The 24,458-nt window shown below is 48.4% G+C and overlaps 1 protein-coding gene across 5 annotated transcripts in view; it reads right to left on the reverse strand.

Moving 5' to 3' along the window:
* The window catches only part of MROH1 (maestro heat like repeat family member 1), a 2,054,050-nt gene that overhangs the window by 1,199,230 nt on the left and 830,362 nt on the right, over window positions 1–24,458 (reverse strand). For all 5 annotated transcript variants that reach the window (XM_078686516.1, XM_078686513.1, XM_078686514.1 and 2 more), the window contains one exon: window positions 3,908–4,049. In XM_078686516.1, the coding sequence (XP_078542642.1) occupies window positions 3,908–4,049 (142 nt within the window). The remainder of the gene's footprint in view (window positions 1–3,907; window positions 4,050–24,458) is intronic.

Below are 24,458 nucleotides of genomic sequence, written 5' to 3' on the forward strand. Positions count from 1 at the left end.
GCGGCTCCCAGCAGCCTCCAGCAGCCACCACTTCGTCCGCACACCCCTGCAGTCGGGGTCCGCTAGAGCCCCACCGGCCGATCACCGCCGGTGCCCCCTCACCGCACGGCGGGAAGACAGCGCAGCTCCGGGCGGGACTCGGCAACTTCACCGGCAGGTCAGCCCCGGCGACCGGAGCTCGTCGATTGTGCTAGCGCTGCTCTCCCCTGTGGTATCGGGAGGGTGGGGGTGCTCAGAGGGGTAGAGGGGTGGTATTTGGGGGCTAATAGGGGTTCAGGGCCGGGGAGCCTCTCGGTCCAACGTCTGACTAGGTCGCCATCTTGCCACGCCCCCACGTAGTGTAGGTTAAACGAAAATGAACTACCAAGTGTATATATAAAAATTGTTCTATTTATTACACAACACTCGCTAACACATTGGTATTTCTCCTACCTAGAGAACTAAACATAAATACACATCAATACTTCAACTGCAAATAGGTAAGTAAGCACAATACACATTGGTCTCCAGGAGGAGACCAAGTCATACTAAAAATGTGGAATGTGAACTGCGACTGAAGTCAGTATTTGGACCAGGAGACTCAGAAGAACTGGAGACACAAGGAACCACCCAAAATAAGTACCCAGGAACCCCGCGGAGGCTGTATGCAGAGTGGAGGCACAGCTGCGTACTCCATATTAGTCAACGGGAAATTCACAGTTGCAGTTTTGAAGAAGGCCCTTCCCAGAGGACCCTGAAGAAACCCCATGAAAGACAGAAAGAAGGAGATTCAGCCCACCCGTGGATACCTCCGGAACCAGGATACGTACACCAGGGAAGCCAGGTGCATTGGTGAAAAATTATGTTGGAAACCGCCATAGACCAAAATGGAGGACTCTAGTAAAGATGCCGCTGACGACGACTTGGCAAGAGTCCAGTGGAATACAAGGGTGGATTCTTGAAGAGGAGAACCTGCAAAGTAAAGGGGACAGTGTCTATGCCATTTGCAGGGGGACTAGGAGGCCTGAAACAGCAATGCCCACCGATGACGGATGGTTCATAGGAGTGAACGGTGACCTTGTTGCTGCAGCTGTGAGGACCAGGCGACACTGAGAAAGACCAGGAGCTGTGCACGAGCTGGGCCACGTCAAGAACGAGGTTTGGTGAGAGCAACAAGCCTTGGCAGCTACAACAGGCATGGAAAGCAAAGAAGGAGCACTGATGGGACCAGAAAAGTCCAAGGGACCCACCGACAAGTAGAAGAGCCAGAGCAGGCTACAAGCTAGCAGGGGAGCCCACTGAAGCATGAGAAGACCCTCAAAAGGACCTAAAGGCCAAGGGCACAGGAGTCACAAAAAGACTTCGAGTAGCTCACCAAAGATGAAGGCCCATGGTGCAGATGATGCGGTGAGGAACAAGATCTAGGGAGGAAGAGATGCTGGAGGCTGTAGCTTCTGTAGCCCGAAGATCTCTGGAGTGCAGAGCCAACACGCAACAGCAAGGTGATGGGGTGCACAGAGGTTTGGTTTCCAGCAGCTCACACAAGGGAGTTGCAGAACCACCACCTGTGTTGCCTTTTGAAGTATGTGGGACGTCCGGAGCAGCAGACCAGTCAGCTTTGCAGCGGTGCCTGCAGATTCAGGGAACTGACTCCTTCAATTTAAGGGAGATTACTTCGGTAGTGCTTGATACCCACAGGTCTGTTGAGGATCCTGGAAGAACCACAAACAATGCAGAAGACTTGCATAACAACATGACCAAGAGCAACAGGAGTCTTCCTTGAGGCATTCTTGGTTCTAGGCAAAGTCCAGAGAAGTCTCAGTGTCCAGATGGTTGAAGAGTGACGTGGTTTCAGGTTTGAGTCTTGTCCCACAACAATCGGAGGACCCAACCACAAGTAAGCCCTTATATACCGTAAGAAAGGGGTTAGGACAACTCAGTGCTCCCTCCCAGCGGAGGGGCTGAGCTGAGAGAAGCATACTTCCATGTCCTTTGTCCAGTTTCACACCAGAGCGGGAGAAAAGGGCTCCAAGAACTGGTTCCAAATGGAGTATGAAAGGAGGGCATAAAATGTGCTCTTCAAAGCAGTCTGGTGGCACTGGCAAGCGCCCCCACCCCAGCTCAATACACTAATTCCTGTTTGGGAGGTGGTCAAACCTCCCTGGGACAGGAAACCTATTGTTCTTCCTTCCCCCCCTGCTTGAGCTGAGGTGAGCAGCAGAAGGAGGGCAGAATCGTGTCTGGGATCGGAAGTAGCACTAGCTTGCTGGTAGACCCCCGGAAGGCTGTTAACGGGAATACTGAGGAGCTTCCCAGAGCATGGAATCATACCCTCCACACCGGTAACTTTGTTTGGGTATGATTCCAATTTGTTTGATACCAAACATGCCCAGTTGCGGCACAGACCCTACATAGTTAGCCATCGCGCAATGACGGATGGCCAATATATGTATCAAAATGGCTGACCACACTTATAAAGCCTGTTAATTTTTAAAGGTTTGAAAGATTTTTCTGACAACATTGTAAAAAAAAAAAAAAAAGAAGAGCTCAGTGCTCCAGGATCCTAATGAGAGGAGTCGGAAAAATTAATTGACCGGTCATCTGTAGGGCAAGATGAAATGTAGAAGGTACTGTGAGCCTGTTAAAGGTACTGAGACAGTTTTCATTGCTTATGCTTTGAATAGTAGCCTATCAACTAAAGTCCAATAGTCTCTGTCCATTTCATAAAGGTCTGTGAAAGAGTGTCTATTGGCATCTTTTTCATTATTCTATGATTGGGTGTTTATATAAAATGAAGCTTAAATGTAATCTGGAAATTGTAGCCTCTCTTTAGGCTGCAGAAATATGTGTGTGTGTAATGTACTACATATGTGATACACGTATATTTATATATATCTATATATATATATATATATATATATATATATATATATAAAAACGAACGTATGTATGTCTGTCTGTTTGTCCTTTATGCATTACTACACCATTCATCCGATCGCCATGAAACTTTGGGAAGTTGTTGAGTACACTCCCGCAAAGGTTTCTGGCATAAAAATTTTTTCAAGATCGGCCTCCCAGGGCCCTCATAATCTTTCGAAAACTGAATTTGCAACCACGACTTTGCAACGGTACAAGACTTTCGGTGAAAAAGATGATGAACAATGTCATTGAAGCTACAATTTTGAATGGGAAATTCAAGGGGGAAGATGTACTGTTGCCACATATTCCAATGATCCCAACAGATATGCCATTTGAATTCAAACGTTTACAATTTCCGGTGCGACTCACATGGACAACTGTATGTGGCCAGCTCACGCGTCTGAAAACCTGATTTATTCCTGTATGCACCAGACGGAAAAACAAAATATATTGTGTATCCACAAGCACTCGAATAAATAAATAGAATTAAAACGACACTTTGAAATGTTTTCCATATTAAAATGAATAAGTTTCAATAAAAATGACACAATGTAAATTGAATGTTATCATAACAAGTTTACTTGAATTTCCTTTCTTCTGAGATCGCAGCAACGCGTGACGGGTAAGCTAGTATATCATATTGAAAAGTGCTCCAGGGTCCCCGAAAATGGGTGGGACTATTCAGTGCTTAGAACTATTGATGAAGATCACATGGAAGAGAATTTGCCTTTTCACGTCACATAATTTACTCAACCCTGCAGCATAATATGACCCTCCCTGCAGCATAATATGACCCTCCCCGCCGCATTTACCTAAAATGTAATCAAAAGACTTATGAATTGAGATTACTGAAAATAAATGAACTGGTTTTACATGGCCACTTCCTTAATCTGCACTCACCTGTGCATATCCCTTGCTTTTGTAACTCATATGCATCTGTCTTGCTAGCTCCCGTCCCCACCCCCTCTACACAAACCACTTCTACTTCAAAGCCCGCAAATGCTTTTACCTTCCAGGTAGCTCAACAGGGCTGGGATCTCTTTTTCCCAGATATGACTCACTGCCGGATGGATATTGGGTTGCATCACACTCAAGAGGCGCAGCCCAGCCATAGCTCTCCCATCTCCTAGATATGGACATGAAGATATGACCTGAAAAAGAAAGGAGGAACTTTTGCAGACGGACAAAGTGATTGCAATTTAATTAACTATTTCTGGCAAATAAAAACCCATCATCAGAACAAAACTGGAGACATGCTTTAATGAATAAGAAATGCGTTACTTACCTGTAACTGCAGTTATCCAGTATTGGTATCTTTCATAGATTCACATGCCTGAATCATTCCCCGTCGTCGGGGTGGGAGTCCCCGGTACATAATAACAGTAATGTCATATAGACATATACATACTAGTAGGCCAGAGGACTCACATTAGTAACCTATCTAAGTCCTTTTGTAAAAAGGACCAAACTTTGGCCAGGAGCCAATCAGCTACTTCCACCCTCTAGAACCTTCCTGGAAGGAGCCCTAGTCCCTCAGATTTTCGTAAGCACAGTGCTAAGTAGTACCTACTGAGAGAACTAAGGTGAGCCCTTCCAGGGGAGGCGGTGGGTTGCATGTGAATCTATGAAAGATACCAATACTGGATAACTGCAGTTACAGGTAAGTAACGCATTTCTTATCCAGTATTATGGGTATCTTTCATAGATTCACATGCCTGAATCAGGGTAGCAAGCAATAGGCAGCACATTTCGCATAATATAGCATGTAAGCCACTTGATAATAACTTATCAATAGTGCAACACAAACTGCAAACAGTAGCAGGATAAGAAATGTGCAATTAGGTAATAGGAAAGGTGGGATGAAAGGAAGAAGGCTCACCTCTAATGAAATAGATGACGGAGCACCGCCTGTCCCACTGCTGCATCCTTCATAAGTTCCAAATCCAAGCAGTAGTGCTTGGTGAACGTATGTGGTGTCTTCCATGTCGCCACTCTGCAAATGTCGACAATGGGCACACCAGAAAAGAGCGCCATGGAGGTGGAAACCGCTCAAGTGGAATGAGCCCGAACCTTGGAGGGCAGAGGATGTCCCGCCTGCTGATGGCAGAAGGCGATGGCCGCAGAGATCCATCTTGAAATGCTCTGCTTTGACAATGGTAGGCCTGCTGAAGGCAATAAATAATTGGTTGGACTTGCGTAATTGTTCCGTTCTATGAATGTTGAATTTCAGACATCTTTTCAGGTATAAGGAATGTAGAGATCTCTCCGCTGCTGAAGATGGATTCAGGAAGAAAGATCTCAGGACAATAGGGTCGTTTAGATGAAAAGCAGACTGAACCTTTGGTATGAATTTGGGGTTAGTCCGTAGAATGACCCTGTCCTGTTTGAACTGAAGGAACGGGTCTTGAATAGAGAAAGCAGTTCACTCACCCTCCTTGCTGACGTGAGAGCCAGCAAAAGAGCTGTTTTCCATGACAAGTATTTGAGATCTGCTTTATGCATTGGCTCAAAGGGGTGTTTCATCAACTGAGCCAAGACAACATTGAGTTGCCATGTAGGTGGTAAAGGTTTCGTTGGAGGATAAGTCCTGAATAAGCCTTTTAGAAACTGCTTGACCAGTCTATTGGACCATAGGGAAATTCCAGACGAAGAGGGCCTGAACCAAGATATGGCTGCCAGGTGGACTTTGATTGAGGCGTGGGCCAATCCTGAGTTGGCCAGGTGAAGCAGGTAAGGCAGAAGTTGTGCTGGAGATGACGAGAACGGGTGCAGTTTGTTAGCTTTACACCACAAACAGAATCTCTTCCACTTAAGGGAATACGTCTTGTTGGTATTGTCAGCCCGGGCCCAGGCTAAGACGACTCTGCAGTCCTGAGGAATATCTAAGTCCTGGAACTCTCTGAACTCAGGAGCCAAGCCGATAATCTGAGAGATGTCGGATCTGGATGCTGGACTTGCCCCTGGTTCATAGTGAGGCGATGCGGGTAAGGCCTGAATGGAATCGGAGGCTCCAGCGACAGAATGTGGAGTTCTGTAAACCAGTGATGGCGCGGCCACGCTGGGGCTACCAGGATCAGGGTGCAATGCTCTGCTTTCAGTTTCCGGAGGACCCTGGGGATCAGGGGAAATGGAGGAAAAGCGGCGTAAGCAAAGACGTTGCACCATGCGATCGAAAATGCATCCCCGAGAGATCCTTTCTGGGGAAGCCAGCTTGCATAGTGTTGGCATTTTGCGTTGATCTTCGTCGCAAATAGATCCAGGTGAGGTCTGCCCCATCGGGAGATTACTGCGTCGAGAGCATGTTGGTCGAGCTCCCACTCGTGACAAATGGAGCGTTGCCTGCTTAGTGAGCCCACCAGGGTGTTGTCTGCTCCTGGGACATACTCCGCTCTCAGCGAAATGTTGTGTTGGAGTAACCACTTCCAAATCCGCTGTGATTCTTGAGACGTCATGGGTCGAGTTCCTCCTTGCTTGTTTAGATAGTGCATTGTGGTGGTGTTGTCCGTCCTCACAAGCACTGGGGAGTTCCTGATCCAGGGCAGGAATGCTCGAAGTGCCAGGTATACTGCCCTCAGCTCTAGCAGGTTGATGTGGAGCTGTTTTTCTGCCAGCGACCACTGACCGTGTATCTGAAGTTCCTGCAGGAACGCACCCCATCCTTCCAATGATGCATCTGTTGTCATCACGTGTGGGGAGATTGGAAGTAGGAATGGAAGGCCCTGGTGCAGGTTTTTTGTTTGAAGCCACCAGTGCAGGGCCTTCACCATGAACGGAGTGATCCTGATAAGATCGTCGAAGGATCCCGTACACTGGATCCACTGAGATAACGCCTCCTGTAAGGGACGCATACGGAGGCGGCAGTGTGGTATTAGGAGGATATTGGAGGACATCATTCCTAGCAATGACTTGAAGAGTCGCACCTTGATGGTCTTTTTGACCTGAATGTGGGCTGTCAGAGACCTCAGTTCGACCTGACGTTCCTTTGATGGGAAGGCCTTCTCCTGATGCGTGTCTAGAGTTGCTCCCAAGAAAGTGAGGCGTTGAGAGGGCTGCAATACTGACTTTTCCTGGTTGAGCGTACGCCCCAGGCTCTCGAAGAGCTGAAGACAGGCGTTGGAAGATCTGCTCACACCTTCTAGAGTAGGAGACTTGATGAGCCAATCGTCCAAGTAGGGGAATACCTGGTGATGGTGCTGGCGAAGGTACGCTGCCACTGGAGATAGGCATTTCGTAAAAATGCTTGGCGCCGACTTCAGGCCGAATGGCCACACTCTGAATTGGTAATGTCTGCCCGCCACTACAAACCTTAGGTATAGGCGGTGACTTTTGTGGATGAGTATGTGAAAATAGGCGTCATGGAGGTCTAAGGACACCATGAAATCTTTGGTATTGAGTAGCTGTAACACCTCCTGAATGGATACCATACGGAACGATTGTTTTTTGAGGTATCTGTCGAGGTTCCTTAGATCCAATATCGGTCTCCATTTCTTCTCCTTTTTTCGTATTAGGAAGAACCGGGAATAGAATCCTTTCCCCCTCTGACCTCTGGGAACTCTTTCTACGGCTCTTTTCTGGAGCATTAGAGAGAGTTCCGCTTGAAGGAGATGCAGATTCTTGTGCTGCATGGGATCTGGGGGGTTCGAAGGAGGAGTTTCTACGAACTCCAGAGATTGGCCAAACCGAACCAGCTGGAGAACCCAACTATCCGTCGTTATTCTTTGCCAATTGTGGAGGAAGTTGGAAATTTTCCCTCCAACTACGTAATGTGGAGAAGATGTGGAGGCCTGTTGGAGAAATAAGTCATTGCCTTCTGGCGGAGTCTTTCTTTCCTCCTCTTCCTCGAAAGGAAGACTTATTGTACGAGGACTGGCCTTGTTGCTGCGTCTGTTGGTATTGAGGCTTGTATTGCTGGGACGAGCCGTAGGAGGATTTGTATCCCTGATAGCCACCTCTTGTCTGCTGGCCTCTTCCTCTGGAGCCCCGAAAGGAAGTATTTTTGTACTGGAGGGTACCCATGGCTTTTGCGGTCTCCGTATCTTTCTTGATACCCTGCAGCATCTCATCAATATGCTCCCCAAAGAGCAGCTCTCCGTCAAACGGCATGTCCAGTACTTTGGTCTGTACCTCCGGCCGGAAAGATGTAGCTTTCAGCCATCCCTGGCGCCTAAGGACCGCTGCCCCCGCCAGCTGCCGAAATCCTGTTGAGGCGATATCCATCGCCACGTCAATCATTTCCGAGGCGGACCGCTCTCCCTCAAGGAGGATCTTCTTCACCTCTTCTTTCTGCTCCTCTGGCAGTGTGCCTAGATATGGGGCAACATCTGCCCACATCTGGCGATTGTAACGCCCTAAGAGCGCTAGTGAGTTAGCCGCCCTGACAGTAAGGGCCGACATCGACGAGAATCTCTTCCCGATGTTATCCAGTTTACGGCCTTCTTCATCCGGATGCGCAGTCAGCGCAGCAGATGGGTTGTTGGATTTCCGCTGCGCGGCCTGGGTAATAACGGAGTCCGGTTTGGTATGGCCTGTAAGGAATGCCGGAGCCGTGTTCGGGGCCTTATACTTCTTACCAAGCCTGTTCGGCACTGGTAGTAAAGATGAGGGGTTTTTCATTATTTTTACCCCCTGGTCCCAGATGTGTTCGATAATAGGGATTGACCGAACCGCCTTCTTGAATGGCTCTTTAAAGTCATATAGGAAGCAATCTTGAGGTTGCGTGGTCATCTCCATTTTGAACCTTGCTGCTGCCCTCTCTACAACATTATGAAACCCCACCCGATATCTTCTGGGGGTGAATCCGCCTGAGCCTGGTCTGGGGATGCCGGATGTTCAATGACAGTCATTCCACTCGTCATCCTGTATTTCTCCCTTCTCCTGTTGACCTTTCTCATCTTCTCCTACTGGTTCCTCTTCTTCTTCATCAGAATACGGTAGAGGAGGCAAAGTCACATGATCTGGACGAATGACCAGCGGTGGTGGTCTAGGGCGAGGAGGAGTAGCTGGTGTCCCAAGATGTGGAGGCACTACCGAAGGAGGCGGAGTAGGCGGAAACCGCTGCTTGTAGTCCGCTATGAGGAATTGGAGGTCCGTGACTATTGAGGCCGGGAGGCACACCATAGGTTGTGAAGGAGGAGGCGGTTGATATTCCTCCTGGTATGGCACTTCTGCCTGACCCAGGTCTTCAGTCTCCAGTAAGTAGGCCGGTGGCAGTGGCTGGACCTTGCTAGGAGACGTAGTCTCTGGCGTCAGCATACGCGATGACATCCTGAAGTGTGTATAAGTATACTTCAGCTTAGGAGAGTCTTCCGTCGACGGGGTGGTCGTCGGCGGTGGGATGCTGACAGCCACAGCAGACATCTCGGTCAACTTCGTCGACGGTAGCGTCGTCGACGACGGCGTCGATGCTGGAGCTGTCGTCGATGGCTTCATCGACGATCTCGTTGTCGATAGCCTCGTCGACGCTGGTGTCGACGTCGACGGCTTCGTCGATGGCTTCGTCGACGAGGTTGACGTCGATGGGGCCTTCGTCGACGACGATAGCTTCGTCGACGCGGATGCTATCGTCGACGGAGGCGTCGTCGACGCTTTTTTGAAAGGAATTATAGATGTAATAGACCTACCCGTCGACGACTGTGTTGAGGTTGTTGTCGACAAGGTGGTGAAGGCTGATGCTGTCGACGTAGAGATGGTTACTGTCGACGCTGTCACAGGCATGGCAGAAGACACCAGCACAGGCTTCTTGAAGGAGGCTTCCTGAAGAGAAGTCTTAACTGCCATGGCTTTTGAACAATCCTCTGAAGACTTTGGCGTCTTCTTTTGAGGTAGCTTATCAGACGGACCTGGAGATGTCTGTCTTGGCCTTTTGGCAGAGGAGTGTGAGCTCCTGAAGGAACACTCGCTCTCACCTGAAGAGACTGTTTGATCCTTGTCCTTTAGTCTCTGAAGCCACAGGAGCAGGCATCCCTCTCTGTCTTTTAAAGTCTTGACAGAGAAAGTGCAGCAGACCTTACAATCCTTGGCAAAATGTTCAGGGTAGAGACAGTAGAGGCAGTCTTCATGCTTGTCATCTACATGCAGTCTCAGTTTACTACACGAGGCACAGGGTCTTAAGAGCCCTTTTTTAGGAGTGGTAGACATAGTTGCTCTAGCACTCCTCCACAAGAGTAATTTTGAAGAGAAAAATATGGAATAAATCCAGAAATACCAGAAAGCTGAGCAGAGCTCAGTGGAGACTCCCTTAGCACGACGTGCGGTAGAAAATCTGAGGGACTAGGGCTCCTTCCAGGAAGGTTCTAGAGGGTGGTAGTTAGCTGATTGTCTCCTGGCCAAAGTTTGGTCCTTATTACAAAAGGACTTCGATAGGTTACTAATGTGAGGCCTCTGGCCTACTAGTATGTATGTGTCTATATGACATTACTGTTATTATGTACCGGGGACTCCCACCCCGACGACGGGGAATGATTCAGGCATGTGAATCTATGAAAGATACCCATAATACTGGATAAGTTACTTACCTTCGGTAATGTATTATCTAGTAGATAATATCGAACAGCAGATTCCTTACCTTGAATTTCCCAAGTGTCAGGCTGGATCCGGAAACCTTTGCTGAGCAATAAACCTGGTGCCTGCGAGAAAGTGCCATCTTTCTTGCATGGTATGCCCCCACCTTTTGCTGAATAGATGGTGCTTTGACTGAGTGTGCCCTGGGCTCCTGCCAATCAGGTACCCAGGGCCTGTGTTCCATCCCTAAAACTGTGTTGAAACCTAAACCCAATTGGCATCTCTGACCACATGTCAGTTCCTGGTAAATGGTACCATAGGGACCCAGGGCCCTGTGATCAAAGAAGGCCCCTAAGGGCTGCAGTACTTATTGTGCCACCCTTAGGGACCCTGTGCCCTGACACACACACACACTGCCTTTGAAGGCTGCATGTCTTGGTGCAGAACAAAACAAAGAGTCGACAAGGCACACATCCCTGTGGGCCATGCCCACAACACACTGTCCACGACCCCACGCCACCCTGCTTGTTGCAGTGCCGTATTGCGATGGTGTTGCCCATGAGCACCTGCACTAACCTCCCCTGGACTTGAGAAATGCCTACCGAATCGCTTGGAGAGCCAACAAATTTATGTGTAGCCCCTACTCCACCAGAGACCAGTGTCCCCTAATCTCCACCTCTCCCAGATGACAGCCCCATCACAGAAGTGACACATCTGTCAGTATTGTGATATCTGGTTAAGAAATGGAGAGGGGTATGCCATTGACCCAATCGTGGGTCTGTCAACCACCACTACAGATCTTTCGCAGTCCCTTCTGAGATCTGAATTATATATCTGAAATGTCCCTGATGCTGTGCCCACTGGAACTTCAAGTCCCACTGCAGAGCCCTCCCACACCATCTTGCATGCTTTATTAAGAGGATGCCATGAGGCCCAACATCCTCAGAGTCAGTTTCACCGAAATAAAGGATAGAGGCTGAAATATCAGTATCCAACCCTGAATATCCTGCACTTGCTGCTCCCGAGGATAGACCCGAAACTGTACTGTATCCAGATCAGCCTAGATGAAAGGGAGCGTCTGAGAAGGAGTCAGGTGTGACTTCTACATTCGCCGGGGTTCTCTATTAAAGTGCCGGAAGTTCACTGTAGTCTGAAGGTGGGAGACGACTGCCTGGTGCAAGAATGCCTTCAACAGCCAGTCGTTGAGATAGGGGAAGACTGACATCGCGAACCTACACAAATGAGCTGCAACCACCATCACACCTTGCTGAACACGCGAGGGGCGCTGGTTAGGCCGAAGGGGAGCACGGTAAACTGAAAGTGCTTGTGGCTGACCTTCTAGCGCAGGTAACGCCTGTGGCCTAGAAGAATGGGGATGTGAAAATATGCATCCTGCAGGTCCAACACTACCATCCAGTTACCTTGGTCTAGGGCAGACAAGATCTGAGCCAGAGTGAGCATCTTGAATTTCTCCTTCTTGAGGAAAACATTGACAGTGCCAAGATCTAAAATGGGCCGTAGCTCCTTGTTCTTCTTCAGAATCAGAAAGTAGAGAGAATAAAAGCCACTATCTACTTCTGACTCTGGGTCCTTTTCTAAAGCTTCAAAAAACACAATAGAATCCAAAGGACTAGGAAGAGAATATTATAACATATATCTCTTACGGACTATACCATTAAGTATATAACTGAGAAGGAAAACAAAGGTAACACAAGCAAAGAGTAAACCTCTGGATCGCCTCAGGATAGATGGATTCCCATCAATACACAATCAAGTGCCCAGTGTCATCATCTGGGATACCAAACGGTTTCTCTCCTGCCCCTCTTATCAATCAGAAAGAGCAAAGAGGAAAAATGTATCCTTCTATGCGATACATCTATGCGATACATCTCTCAAGAAGGACAAAGTATGATTGTGTTCGACAAAAGATATTTGGGGTAATCCTTCTGTGTGCAGTGCTAATATATATATATATATATATATATATATATATATATATATATATATAGGGGAAAAAAGTGATTTAAAAAGGATAAACTAATGAGATAGTTTCTCATTCCTGTAAATAATCAAGTTGAGCTCTCATAGTTTTCCTAGTAAAAACAGTGTAGGAGTGAAAAAGATATTTAACTTTTTAAAGATAAAGCAGTTTAAAAATGATTACTGCCTTAAAGGTAGACATGTTTCAGCCACAAGGGGCAGCTTCCCCTGGCTTTCTTCAGGACCAACGTTTCTATTGTCACAGCATTTATATTGAAATATGTTCATACATACAGTCTTACTGTTCACACCTCCATATCCAATCTCATGTGAAAGTATGATGGGTAAGTTGCATCTGGGGAAATAAACATAACTCCTTGTATACCTTTGTATTCACATCTATTTTCAAGAAAAATCATTTTAGATTATTCTATTTTATTTTGTTAAAAAAGTGCGAGGACTTACCATAACTTTCCAAGAGTTAAGACTCACCTCACTCGGCACCAGCTAAGTTCATTATTTTTGAGGCCCCGCTCTGCAGAGGAAATTCCTTTTGGGTGGGAAAACTAGATGTTTTCAAATACATCCGTAAGCAAAAAACAAACCAAAATCAATGTAGCAATCCCTAAATCATCTACCATCTCTTGATAAAACTCACTGGCTGGGTCTTGAACAGGGGGGATATGTATAGACATATTGTTGTTCTTTTACTATGTTCAGTTAAGCAGCAATACACAGCCGATATTGGTATTTGTACCTGAAAAACTCAATGAGTCTCTCCAAATCAAGAGAATTATATATACAGACAGTGCAGTGGAACACAAAGGTCCTGACCCTGTCTTCTAGTCAAAAAAACACAGAATACTTTCTAATAAAGATGGAAAGCATCTACATATACCGGCATTCAGAATTGATGTAATTCGTGGTCATGTATCTCTGTTGTTATAGAGATAGAAACCGTATATATGGTATTGAAAAACGGCCAAATTGTTATCGTATTAGGCCTCTTAGATTTTGCTATGAAAAAACTACTTACTGCTGGTCTAATGCGCTCTGTCACTCTCATACGGACATAAAACAGAGCCAGCTCAACATACCTACTTAGCGCGGAGCATGAGTTCACCCGGTTACTAGTTACGATTCTCGGGGATAAAGTCCGCCACATGCTTACCTGTCCGTCGGTACCCCCAGTATAAAGGATTAGCTGGAGTGGAGGTGCCGGAACGGACAATCGGCCATTCGCCATTCGCCATTTTATTCAGGGTCAGGAGAGAAACCGTTTGGTATCCCAGATGATGACACTGGGCACATGATTGTGTATTGATGGGAATCTAGATATCCTGAGGCGATCCTGATGTTTACTCTTTGCTTGTGTTATCTTGGTTTTCCTTCTCAGTTATATACTTAATGGTATAGTCCGTAAGAGATATATGTTATAATATTCTCTTCCTAGTCCTTTGGATTCTATTGTGTTTTTTGAATATATAGAATGGGGGATTGAATCCATTGAGGACTTTAACAATTCCCTCTGACCCTTTTGTTTGTTCTTGTTCAGCTATTTTGGCTGCGGGTCGTATCAAACTACTGTAGATAATTTATCCAGTGTTACTGACCATATCATTGAACTGTAGCAATTATTTTTCTCCTGTATCGTTATGGCGGAATTCACTGGACTGGCATATGACGATGACATGTATCAATCCATTCTGGATAATACACCAAGCATCATTGATAGTTTTAGGAATCCCAAATCCTCACCTGCAAGCGAGTGGATCAAGGTTCTCTTTCTAAAAAAATCTCACTCTTGCACCCTGGTACATGGGGCGATCATGGCAGATTATTTACGAGGTCACTGTGCACCTTCTGGTCTATTAGTGACAAACTGTCTACGACTGTTTTTGCAAGACAAAGCGTTCCTTAAAGATTGGTCCATGATCGCGTGGCGGTGCACACGCGACTGGCTGATCTTAATAATAAGTACAGCTAAACGTATAGCAGACAACATTCTAATAGAGATTCAAATTTTAGAATCTCAGATAAAAACGACTATCTTGTCCACTCTTTTCAAAAAGAACCAGGATGAGTCTAACAAAACTAACAAAGACTTCAAAGATGGCATATTGATGGCCAAAATTGATAAATTTAAAAAAGATCTTGACAAATTTAAACTAGACATTATTTACCCCTACACAAGCAAAAATTACTCTCCTCCCGAATTTAATAAACAGGGCAGAAGGTATCTTATGCAGGATCAAGTTCAGGAGATAGTTCTAGTGAAGGAGATTCACACATAGGAGCGAAACAACAGTCAAGGGGCAGGACACGAGGTAGATTTAACAGAGGCATTTGGCGAGGAAGTCCACCGATAAGTCAGTACCAACAGTGGTGGCCACCGACTCCTTGGGGTTTTCCCCCTACCCATTTTCAACCTCACATGTCCCCTTTAAAGACTCATCCACAGAATTTTCAAGACCAGCCTTTTTTAGGTTTTGGCCTCGGCAGACTGGAGGAAGAAGAAGAAACAGCTCTCAGGTACATTGGAACCAGCCTTCAACATCGTCCATGGGGACACTGAGTCAAACCAAGAAGGCAGGAGAAACAGTTTCCAATGTGGAGCAAGCCTCGTAGTAAATCTGAGCCAGAGAACACTTACAGAGGACGAAAATAAAGTCCTCAATCGAAGACTAGGTTTCGTGTAAACTCATTTAGGAGACAGTTTTAGCGTAAATTGTGAGCTGGCACAATTTTTCAGAAAAATTAGACTCCATTACTTTTTTCAAGACAAAAGTGTGATGCCAGATACCCCCTCTGAGAAGAACACAGGCCTCAAAAAACACTCTACCTTCACCCCTCCTATCACTAGTGTGCCCGCCAAGGTATTAGCTTTTGAGAAAGCTGTTCAGGAAGAGGTATCCTCCTTTCTAAATAACCAAAAGAACAGTAACGTCTATCATAATCTCTCCAAGAAAGAACAAATGGCGATCCGTACTTTGTCGGCTGACCGTACAATTACTATCAAGCCAGCAGACAAAGGCGGTGCAGTTGTAATTCAAGAAACATCGGCATATCGAGAAGAATGTTTGCGACAATTATCGGACACCCACTCTTACCATCTGCTCAAAGAAGATCCCACTGAGCGACTAAAGCAAACTATATCAAGACTAGTGGATGAAGGTCTTATGATTGGATGGATCACAGAACAAGAAGCGTTCTTCCTACAGACTAGCCATCCAGTTATGCCTTATTTTTACTGCCTTCCAAAAATTCACAAAGAGAAAAGGTCTCCACCAGGCAGACCAGTTATATCTGGTATCGGTTCTCTTTTAGAACCTCTGTCCACTTTTGTGGACTACTTTTTACGTCCCCTGGTAAGAACTATGGCCACTTTTTTGCAGGACACTAAGGACGTTTTACGCCTACTTCCTGACATTGAGTTTAACATCGAATCAGATTACTTAGTGTCTTTCGATGTGGAATCTTTATATACATCAATTCCACACTAAGTAATACTGATCTCAACTATCACTCCAACTCCTTTTATTCTGTCCTTGGGACAAATTGCCATGAAGGACAATTTTTTCAGATTCGAGGACAACATATATCTTCAAGTGTCTGGCACATGCATGGGCAGTATTTTCGCGCCGAGTTTAGCGAATCTATATTTTCATACCTTCGAACAAGAGCATGTCCTTGCGCCATCCAATCCCCATCTTTCATCGATACGCTTATGGAAGCGTTATATCGATGACATCTTAGTGATATGGAGGGGCACACTTGAATCCTTGATGGTCTTCAGAGATTGGCTAAACAGTAGGAACAGGTTACTGAAGTTTACAACAGAGGTGGACAAAGAGAATTGCTTTCCTGGATTTATCTATTTTTCACATCAATGGTCAATTGCACAATGAGCTTTACCGGAAACCCATGGCCCGTAATTCATTATTACGCTTTAATAGCGAACACCCTAAGTCTCTTCGAAACAATCTGCCATTTGGGCAATTTCTAAGAGTTCGAAGAAATTGCACCACTCTTGCAAAGTTTCAGGAACATTCTCAAATTTTGAAACTACAACGAGAAGAAAAAGACTACCCTATCAGCTTGATCAAGAAAGTTAGAAAGCGTGCCCAGCACAATAACAGAGAAGCATTGATTGAAATCCCAACAACAAAACCTCCACTGGGCTGCCTGACTTTCGTCCATACCTTCAGTGCATTAACAAACAATATTCAGAAGAGTGTCAGAAAACATTGGCGGATTCTTAATAGCTGTTCTGACAAGATACCACAACCACTCTTTGCTCTTAAGAGAAGCACCAATCTGAAAGACAGACTAGTACACACCAGGCCTCGGAACATAAAACAAGACACAGACACAGCTCTATGGGACCTCCCCAAAGTTCAAGGCCACTATCCATGTGGATCCTGTGGAGTTTGTGCCCAAACTAAACCATCAAAGTTTGTAGATATAGGAACTGTGAAAACCTGGGAGCAGAGGTTTTTTACAAACTGTAATAGTGAAAACCTAGTCTACCTTATCACATGTCCGTGTATGAACAGGTATGTAGGTATGACTACGAGAAAGGCGAAGCTTCGCATGATGGAACATAAGAGCACCTTCAGGTGCAAAAAGACAGTGACAAAACTTACCAGACACTTTTTAGAACTGAACCACAAACCGAAGGATTTCGAGTGGACAGTACTAGAAAAGCCTGTGATTCCACCACATTGTACTGATGTCTCTAAGTTATTGTTCCAACATGAGCAAAGATGGGTATTCAAATTAGCAAGCGATGTTTCAGGCCTCAATCATTCTATTCCATGGATGGCCCTATCCACAAAGTAGCATAAGATAGCGATTTTCCATGACCTTCGTAGGTTTTTTGTTAACAGTGACATATAAATTGATACGAGATATGCACACACAAGTGGACATTAGATCCCTAGTTAGAGCTACATAGTTCTTTGTTTTTTCTAACTATTGGTAGACCATCTTATGTATGGTTCTCAGAACATCAAGGATCCAGTAAGTCCCGTTTTCCTAAGAGAACTTTTTAAGGGCAGATATTATCATCTATCAGTTTTGTGCCCTTTAATTACAAGGCCATTTTGGCAATAAGATTATTCATAGGGGTCCATCTAATTTTTAATGAAGAACATATTGCTAGCGATTATTTCAGGAACCCCTTTGGATATTTACCAGACGGCAGTCATCCATTTATAAATAGAGATACTTGTGACTTTGCATAAAGTTTGTGAAATCAGAAAGAAAAAGAAAAAAAGAAAAAAGGTTCTCTCAGCTTTGCCTCGTAGCATTTTTTGCCTCGCGATGTTTTTATTTATAAAAACCTTTCACTATCAGAATGGGACAATTACCTCTGTATGTACCTGCCTATTTTGATACGCCGCCTATTTCATCCAGGTGATACAGACACAGTTAAAACAAAATTATAATCCATCGGACCGCGTCTTTCCCGTCAGATTAAGAACTACATTTCCCATGAGCACACTAGGACACAAGGCGCTCCTTCTGACGCGCATTACGCGTGCAGGAGAAAGGGGCACAAACACAGTCTGAATAAAATGGCGGATGATTGTCCGTTCCGGCACCTCCACTCCAGCTAACCCTTTAGACTGGGGGTACCGACGGACAGGTAAGCGTGTGGCGGACTTTATCCCCAAGAATCGTAACTAGTAACCGGGTGAACTCATGCTCCGCGCTAAGTAGGTATGTTGAGGTGGCTCTGTTTTATGTCCGTATGAGCGTGACAGAGCGAATTAGACCAGCAGGAAGTAGTTTTATCTCAGCAAAATGTAAGAGGCCTAATCAATACCATATTTTCGGTTTCTATCTCTATAACAACAGAGAGTCATGACCACAAATTACATAAATTCAGAATGCCGGTATATGTAGATGCTTTCAATCTTTATTAGAAAGTATTTTGTGCTTTTTTGACTAGAAGACAGGGGCAGGACCTTTGTGTTCCACTGCACTGTCTGTATATATAATTCTCTCGATTTGGAGAGACTCATTGAGTTTTTCAGGTACAAATACCAATATCGGCTGTGTATTGATGCTTAACTGAACATAGTAAAAGAACAACAATATGTGTATACATATCCCCCCTGTTCAAGACCCAGCCAGTAAGTTTTATCAATAGATGCTAAGAGATTTATGGATTGCTACATTGATTTTGGTTTGTTTTTTGCTTACGGATATATTTGAAAACATCTCGTTTTCCCACACAAAAGTATATTGTCGGAATTTCCTCTGCAGAGCAGGCCTCTGAAATAATCAACTAGCTGGTGCAGAGTGAGGTGAGGCTTAACTCTTGCAAACTTATGGTAAGTCCTCGCACTTTTTTAACAAAATAAAATAGAATAATCTAAAATGATTTTTCTTGAAAATAGATGTGAATACAAAGGTATACAAGGAGTTGTTATGTGTATTTCCCCAGATGCAACTTACCCATCATACTTTCACAATAGATTGGATATGGAGGCGTGAACAGTAAGACTGTATGTATGACCATATTTTCAATATAAATGAAGTGAAAATAGAAACTTTGGTCCTGAAGAAAGCAAGGGGAAGCTGCCCCTCGAGGCTGAAACATGTCGACCGTTTAGGCAGTAATCATTTTCAAACTGCTTTATCTTTAAAAAGTTAAATATCTTTTTCACTCCTACACTGTTTTTACTAGGAAAACTATGAGAGATCAACTGGATTATTTACAGGAATAAGAAACTATCTCATTAGTTTATCCTTTTTAAATCACTTTTGTCCCAATATATATATTAGCACTGCACACAGAAGGATTACCCCAAATATCGTTTGCAGAACACAATCATGCTTTGTCCTTCTTGAGCGAAGTATCACATAAAAGGATACGTGTTGGACCCGGCCTTGTGGCGTGGTTCGCCTCTGTCCCTCCGCACCCCGTGAGCGTAGTCCTGTACCCCGAATCCCCTGCGCAGCCCCCTGTTAGCGTAGCCTGCACCCCGAGCCTGGTCGCCCTACTCCAGTTAAGCCTAAGATCCCCCTAGCACCTCGACCAGGCCTGCCTTTCCCGTCCCACGCCCGGCTCCGAGCACTTAACATTGCATGCCCCACAAGGCCCGGACGCCATCTTCCCTTCCGACATCCCTGTCTCCCTGGGCCTAGCGTGACCCCGGCCCCCAGCGAAACCCAGACTCCAACGGCGCGCCAGTCCCGGCTGGGGGGTAAAGGGCTCCCTGAGTGAGATAAGACCAAGGAGTTTCAATTGCACCTCCGGCCTCCCCTGGGAGCCTGGTTTCTCTCACACCTCTGGCCTTCCCTTGTGGGCCGGATTCGATCGCACCTCTGGCCTCCCCAAGTGCTGGCTCAAGACCCGCTGGGCGTCTGGGAATTCCCGGACCCTACTTTTCAAAGGATCAAAGAGCCGACCGCCGGACCTCGCCCACGACCAGCCCCCAGGGCTTGCGACCTCCGCCTGCGAGGGTCCGGACATCAAAGGGCTAATGGGCCCGCCTGACAACTAGCGGGCAGTTGTATCTTGGACCTGAAGCCTGCTGATCTGATCGCGGCTGACCCTGAGAAGAACTCATCTTGAATCGCTGAGCCCTGCTGACACTGTCGCGGCTCCCTCTTCACAACACGGAACTGAACCCCCTGAGCCCTGCTGACGCTGTCGCGGCTCAAGCTGAACTCGTAACCACCGGAGCCCTGCTGACGCTGTCGCGGCTCAAGCTGAACTATCACCATCGGAGCCCTGCTGACGCTGTCGCGGCTCAAGCTGAACTATCACCATTGGAGCCCTGCTGACGCTGTCGCGGCTCACGCTGAACTGCAACCACCTGAGCCCTGCTGACTCTGTCGCTGCTCCTCAAGAACTTCTCCAGATCGAGCCCTGCTGACCTCGTCACGGCTCCTCAAGAACTTCTCCAGATCGAGCCCTGCTGACCTTGTCGCCGCTCGAGGAGTACTCTGGTCTGGCTGGACCATCGAGATCACCATCACGACCGAGCCGACTCGACGTGAGTGAAGCAGCCAGTACGCCCATCATCTTCCGTACCCCCCGGCTCGAGGATTGAGAAGTGTGCGCAGGGTGCGCCCCGTACTGGCCCAAAGGCTAAAGACTGTCCCACTTCTCTATCCCCGAATCCTCTAAGACTTTTGTGATCCCTCGATCCTTTCTACATAAGAGTGCTACTTTCATTTTGCTGCTTATAAAGAACTTGTTGCTGAAATCCAACGTTGTGGTGTCTGTTCGTAAGTGTGGTGTGAGCTCAGTGTGTACGATCCTAGACCCGAAGTCCTCCCCGGCGAGGACCTCACGATAAGACTCGGCAAGATCTGTGGGAGAGGGGGGTCCTGGGGTGGTCGGGTGAGCACAACCTGGCCCTCTGAGATCGTCCCTTCTAACATTTGGTGGCAGCGTCGCGATAAGAACCTACGTCTAGGGATCGTACAGTACTGACACACTACCCGAACAAAGAAGAACAACCATGAGCATCGCGGAAGGCGAGACTACCTTCCGGGTGGAGCTCCTGAAGGACTATACGCACCGACAAATGAAGCAGTTCTGCAAAGATCTCCACATCCCGACAACGGGATTAAACACCAAAGAAGACTTTCATCAAGCCCTAACCGCCTGGGTGGAGGCCGGAGCACAACCTACAGCACCGACAGAAGCCGATGGAGGGGGAGCACCCCTGACCGAAACCCACGCCCCAGAGCAAGAAAGAGCAGAGTCCCCGACGCGGACTCACAGCACAGAGAGAGGTCTGTCTCGAGAAGAGATGACCGAGAACGCGACCGAACCCTCAAGCTAGAACTAGCCCGTCTGAAAATGGAAGGGGAACTTAAGCTGGCCGAGAAGAAGCTAGCCATCGAGCAGCTGCGGCTGGAGGAGAAGAAACTCCAGAGAGAACACGAAGGGAAAATACTCCAGTTGGAGCACGAGCGCAGCATGAAGGAGATCGAACTAAAAGCCAGGACCGAAGACCACAGAACATCGGCGACCCGAGAGTCCGTTCCCCCGGTGGAACCCAAGGTCCACATCCCCAAAGATGTGGTCAAAGAATATTATAAAAACGATGATATCCAACAATGGTTCAGGGCCTACGAGGTCGCCATGACCTCCCACCGAGTTCCGCAGAAAGATTGGGGAGCCGGGCTGTGGGGGCGATTCCTGAGTGAGGGGAGAGACACCCTGCTCGATCTACCCTCCGCCGAACAGACCTACTACAGCCACATGAAGGAGGCCCTCCTCACAAGGTACGGACTCACCCCTGAAATGTACCGCCAACGCTTCCGAGAATGTAAGAAGATCCCCGGCACCACATGGGTGGAATATGTCAACTTCTACAGCCGGGCCCTGGAAGGGTGGATCAAGGGCAGCAAAGTATCCACCTTCGAGGGGCTCATCGACCTCATTGCCTACGAACATTTGTCTCTGAACTGCTTTGTGGAACTCCGACAGCACCTCCTGGACAGCAAGTTGGCTGACCCCCGTAAGCTGGCCGTCGAGGCCGATCGCTGGGTGAGCACCAGAGTACCCCGGGGGCCCGGGGGAGACTCTGGCCGTAACAACCATGGATCTTCCCGCCAGAGGGGAGGGGGGAATCAGAACAGACAGAGAGGGTCCCAGGTAGGGTCCCCACGCAGTCCCCCAGAAACCAGCCCGGCACCTCGCCTCCCACAGCGCGCGCAGGGTTCCCCCCAGCCAAGCCAGGGCCCTGAGTCAGCCAAGCCTGCTTCCATTGCCAGCAACCAGGGCACTATGCCAATGACCCCCGCTGCCCTTTATTCAAGAAGCCTGCCGCTGCAGGGCCCCCTGTGCGCCACATCACCTCGGTAGCCCTAGAAGAGGAGGGGGAAGAGGAGTTCGAGGGAGCTGACCCCGCAGCCATGATGTTAGTCTCCCTGGGTGATAGGGAGATGGTCCCAGGAGCCCCCCTGCCCGACAACACCGAGAAGTACCGACAGCAGGTGACTGTCAATGGCCACCACATAGGGGCGCTCCGGGACACCGGGGCCAGTATCACCGCAGTCAAACTACACCTAGTCACTGAAGCCCAGATTGTTCCCCACATCTCCTGCCGGGTGATCGCAGCTGATAACTCCGTCCGCACCTGCCGGATAGCTCAAGTCCCGTTCGAATGGGGGGCGTCTCCGGAGAGTTACGAGTGGCGGTCCGCTCCGACATGCCCGTGGACTGCCTGCTTGGCAACGATCTAGAGAGCTCCCCATGGCAGCGGGGTGAGAAAAGGACCCACTTGGAGATGGTGGGCCTGCCCGAATGGGCCTGTGAGAACACCCGGTCGATGACCGCCCGAGGGGCGACCCCAGAGGCAGCACCGGCTACCCCCGAGGACCCCGAGGTCCCTGCACCCTCTGAGACCCCTGAGCTGTTCCCCGGGGAAAGCTTCCCCCCCGACGCAGCCCCCCTCGGCCCTGGCGTCGAACCGACCCTGAGCTTGGACGACCTTCCTGAGCTGGCCCAGTGGCGCCAGGAAGGAGGACCGTCCCGAGAAGAATTCTGCCTAGAACAGACCTCCTGTCCATCCTTGGTTGGGCCGCGGCAGCAGGCCGCCGCCCAGGCCGCCGGTGACCAGTCCGGCTCCCACTTTGTCTATTGGGAGAACGGCCTCTTGTACAGCGAACAAAAGTCTGCCGAGCTAGGGTCAGCCCGAGTGCTGGTGGTACCCCTACGCTTCCGCGGCTTCCTCCTGAACCTGGCCCACGACGTGCCCCTGGCGGGACACTTGGGGCAAGACAAAACTATCACCGCCTAGTCACCCACTTCTACTGGCCGGACATGCGCTCCGATGTGGAGGCCCACTGTAGGTCTTGCCCCACGTGTCAGTCCAGCGGAAAGAGCGGAGGGAAGCGCAAGGCCCCCCTCCAACCCTTCCCCGTGGTCAGTACCCCCTTTCAGAGGGTGGGAATCGACATCGTGGGCCCCCTCGACCCCCGGACCTCCCTGGGCCACCGCTTTATCCTTGTCCTGGTGGACCATGCCACCCGCTACCCCGAAGCCATTCCCCTCCGAACGGTGACGGCTCCCGTAGTGGGGCGGGCCCTCATGGCCATCTTCTCTCGGGTGGGATTCCCCCGAGAAGTCATCAGCGACCGAGGGACCAACTTCATCTCGAAATACATGAAGTCCCTCTGGCAACAATGTGGGGTGACGTACAAATTCACCACCCCATATCACCCCCAGCGTAACGGTCTGGTGGAACGATTCAACCGGACCCTCAAGGGGATGATCATGGGTCTCGAAGAGCCCCTGAGGCGTAAGTGGGACGTCCTCCTTCCCTGTCTCCTCTTCGCGTACCGTGAAGTCCCCCAGAAGTCCCTGGGGTTCAGCCCCTTCGAGCTCCTCTACGGGCACCCCGTCAGGGGACCCCTCAGCCTGGTTAAGGAAGGGTGGGAGATGGCGGCCCTAGAGCCCCCTCCTGATGTGTTTCGATACATCCTGGCCCTCAGGAACCAGACTAGGAAGTTCCGAGAACTGGCCGAGGCCAACCTCGAGGCTAGTCAAGAAGAAATGAAACGGTGGTATGACCAGAATGCCACTCTGGTCGAGTTTCAGCCCGGGCAGCAGGTCTGGGTGATGGCCCCCGTGGAGCCCTGTGCCCTACAAGACAAGTGGACAGGACCCTTTAAGGTGGTGGAACGTAAGAGACAGGTGACATATCTCGTTGATGTGCAGTCCCCCAGGAACCCCTTGAGGGTCCTACACGTGAACCGCCTCAAGCCCCACTTCGCCCGGTCCGAGTTGAGCTTGCTCCTCGCCACGGACGATGGGGAAGAAGAAGAAGACACGGAGCCTCTCCCCGACCTCCTGGGCGTGAAAGAAAAAGATGGCTCCATAGAGGGTGTGAGTCTCTCCTCCTCCCTCTCTCCCGAGCAGCGGGAGGACTGTCGCCAGTTACTGGGACAGTTCTCGGACCTCTTCTCCCTCAACCCCGGTGTCACCAGCTGGTGCGTCCATGACGTGGACACCGGGGATAGCCCACCAGTACGGCACAGAGCCTACCGCGTCCCTGACAGAGTGCGGGCCTGCATCAAGGCCGAAGTCTCTAAGATGCTAGCTC

Source organism: Lissotriton helveticus, chromosome 4_1 (assembly GCF_964261635.1).
Source record: "Lissotriton helveticus chromosome 4_1, aLisHel1.1, whole genome shotgun sequence".
Classification (NCBI taxonomy): domain Eukaryota; kingdom Metazoa; phylum Chordata; class Amphibia; order Caudata; family Salamandridae; genus Lissotriton; species Lissotriton helveticus.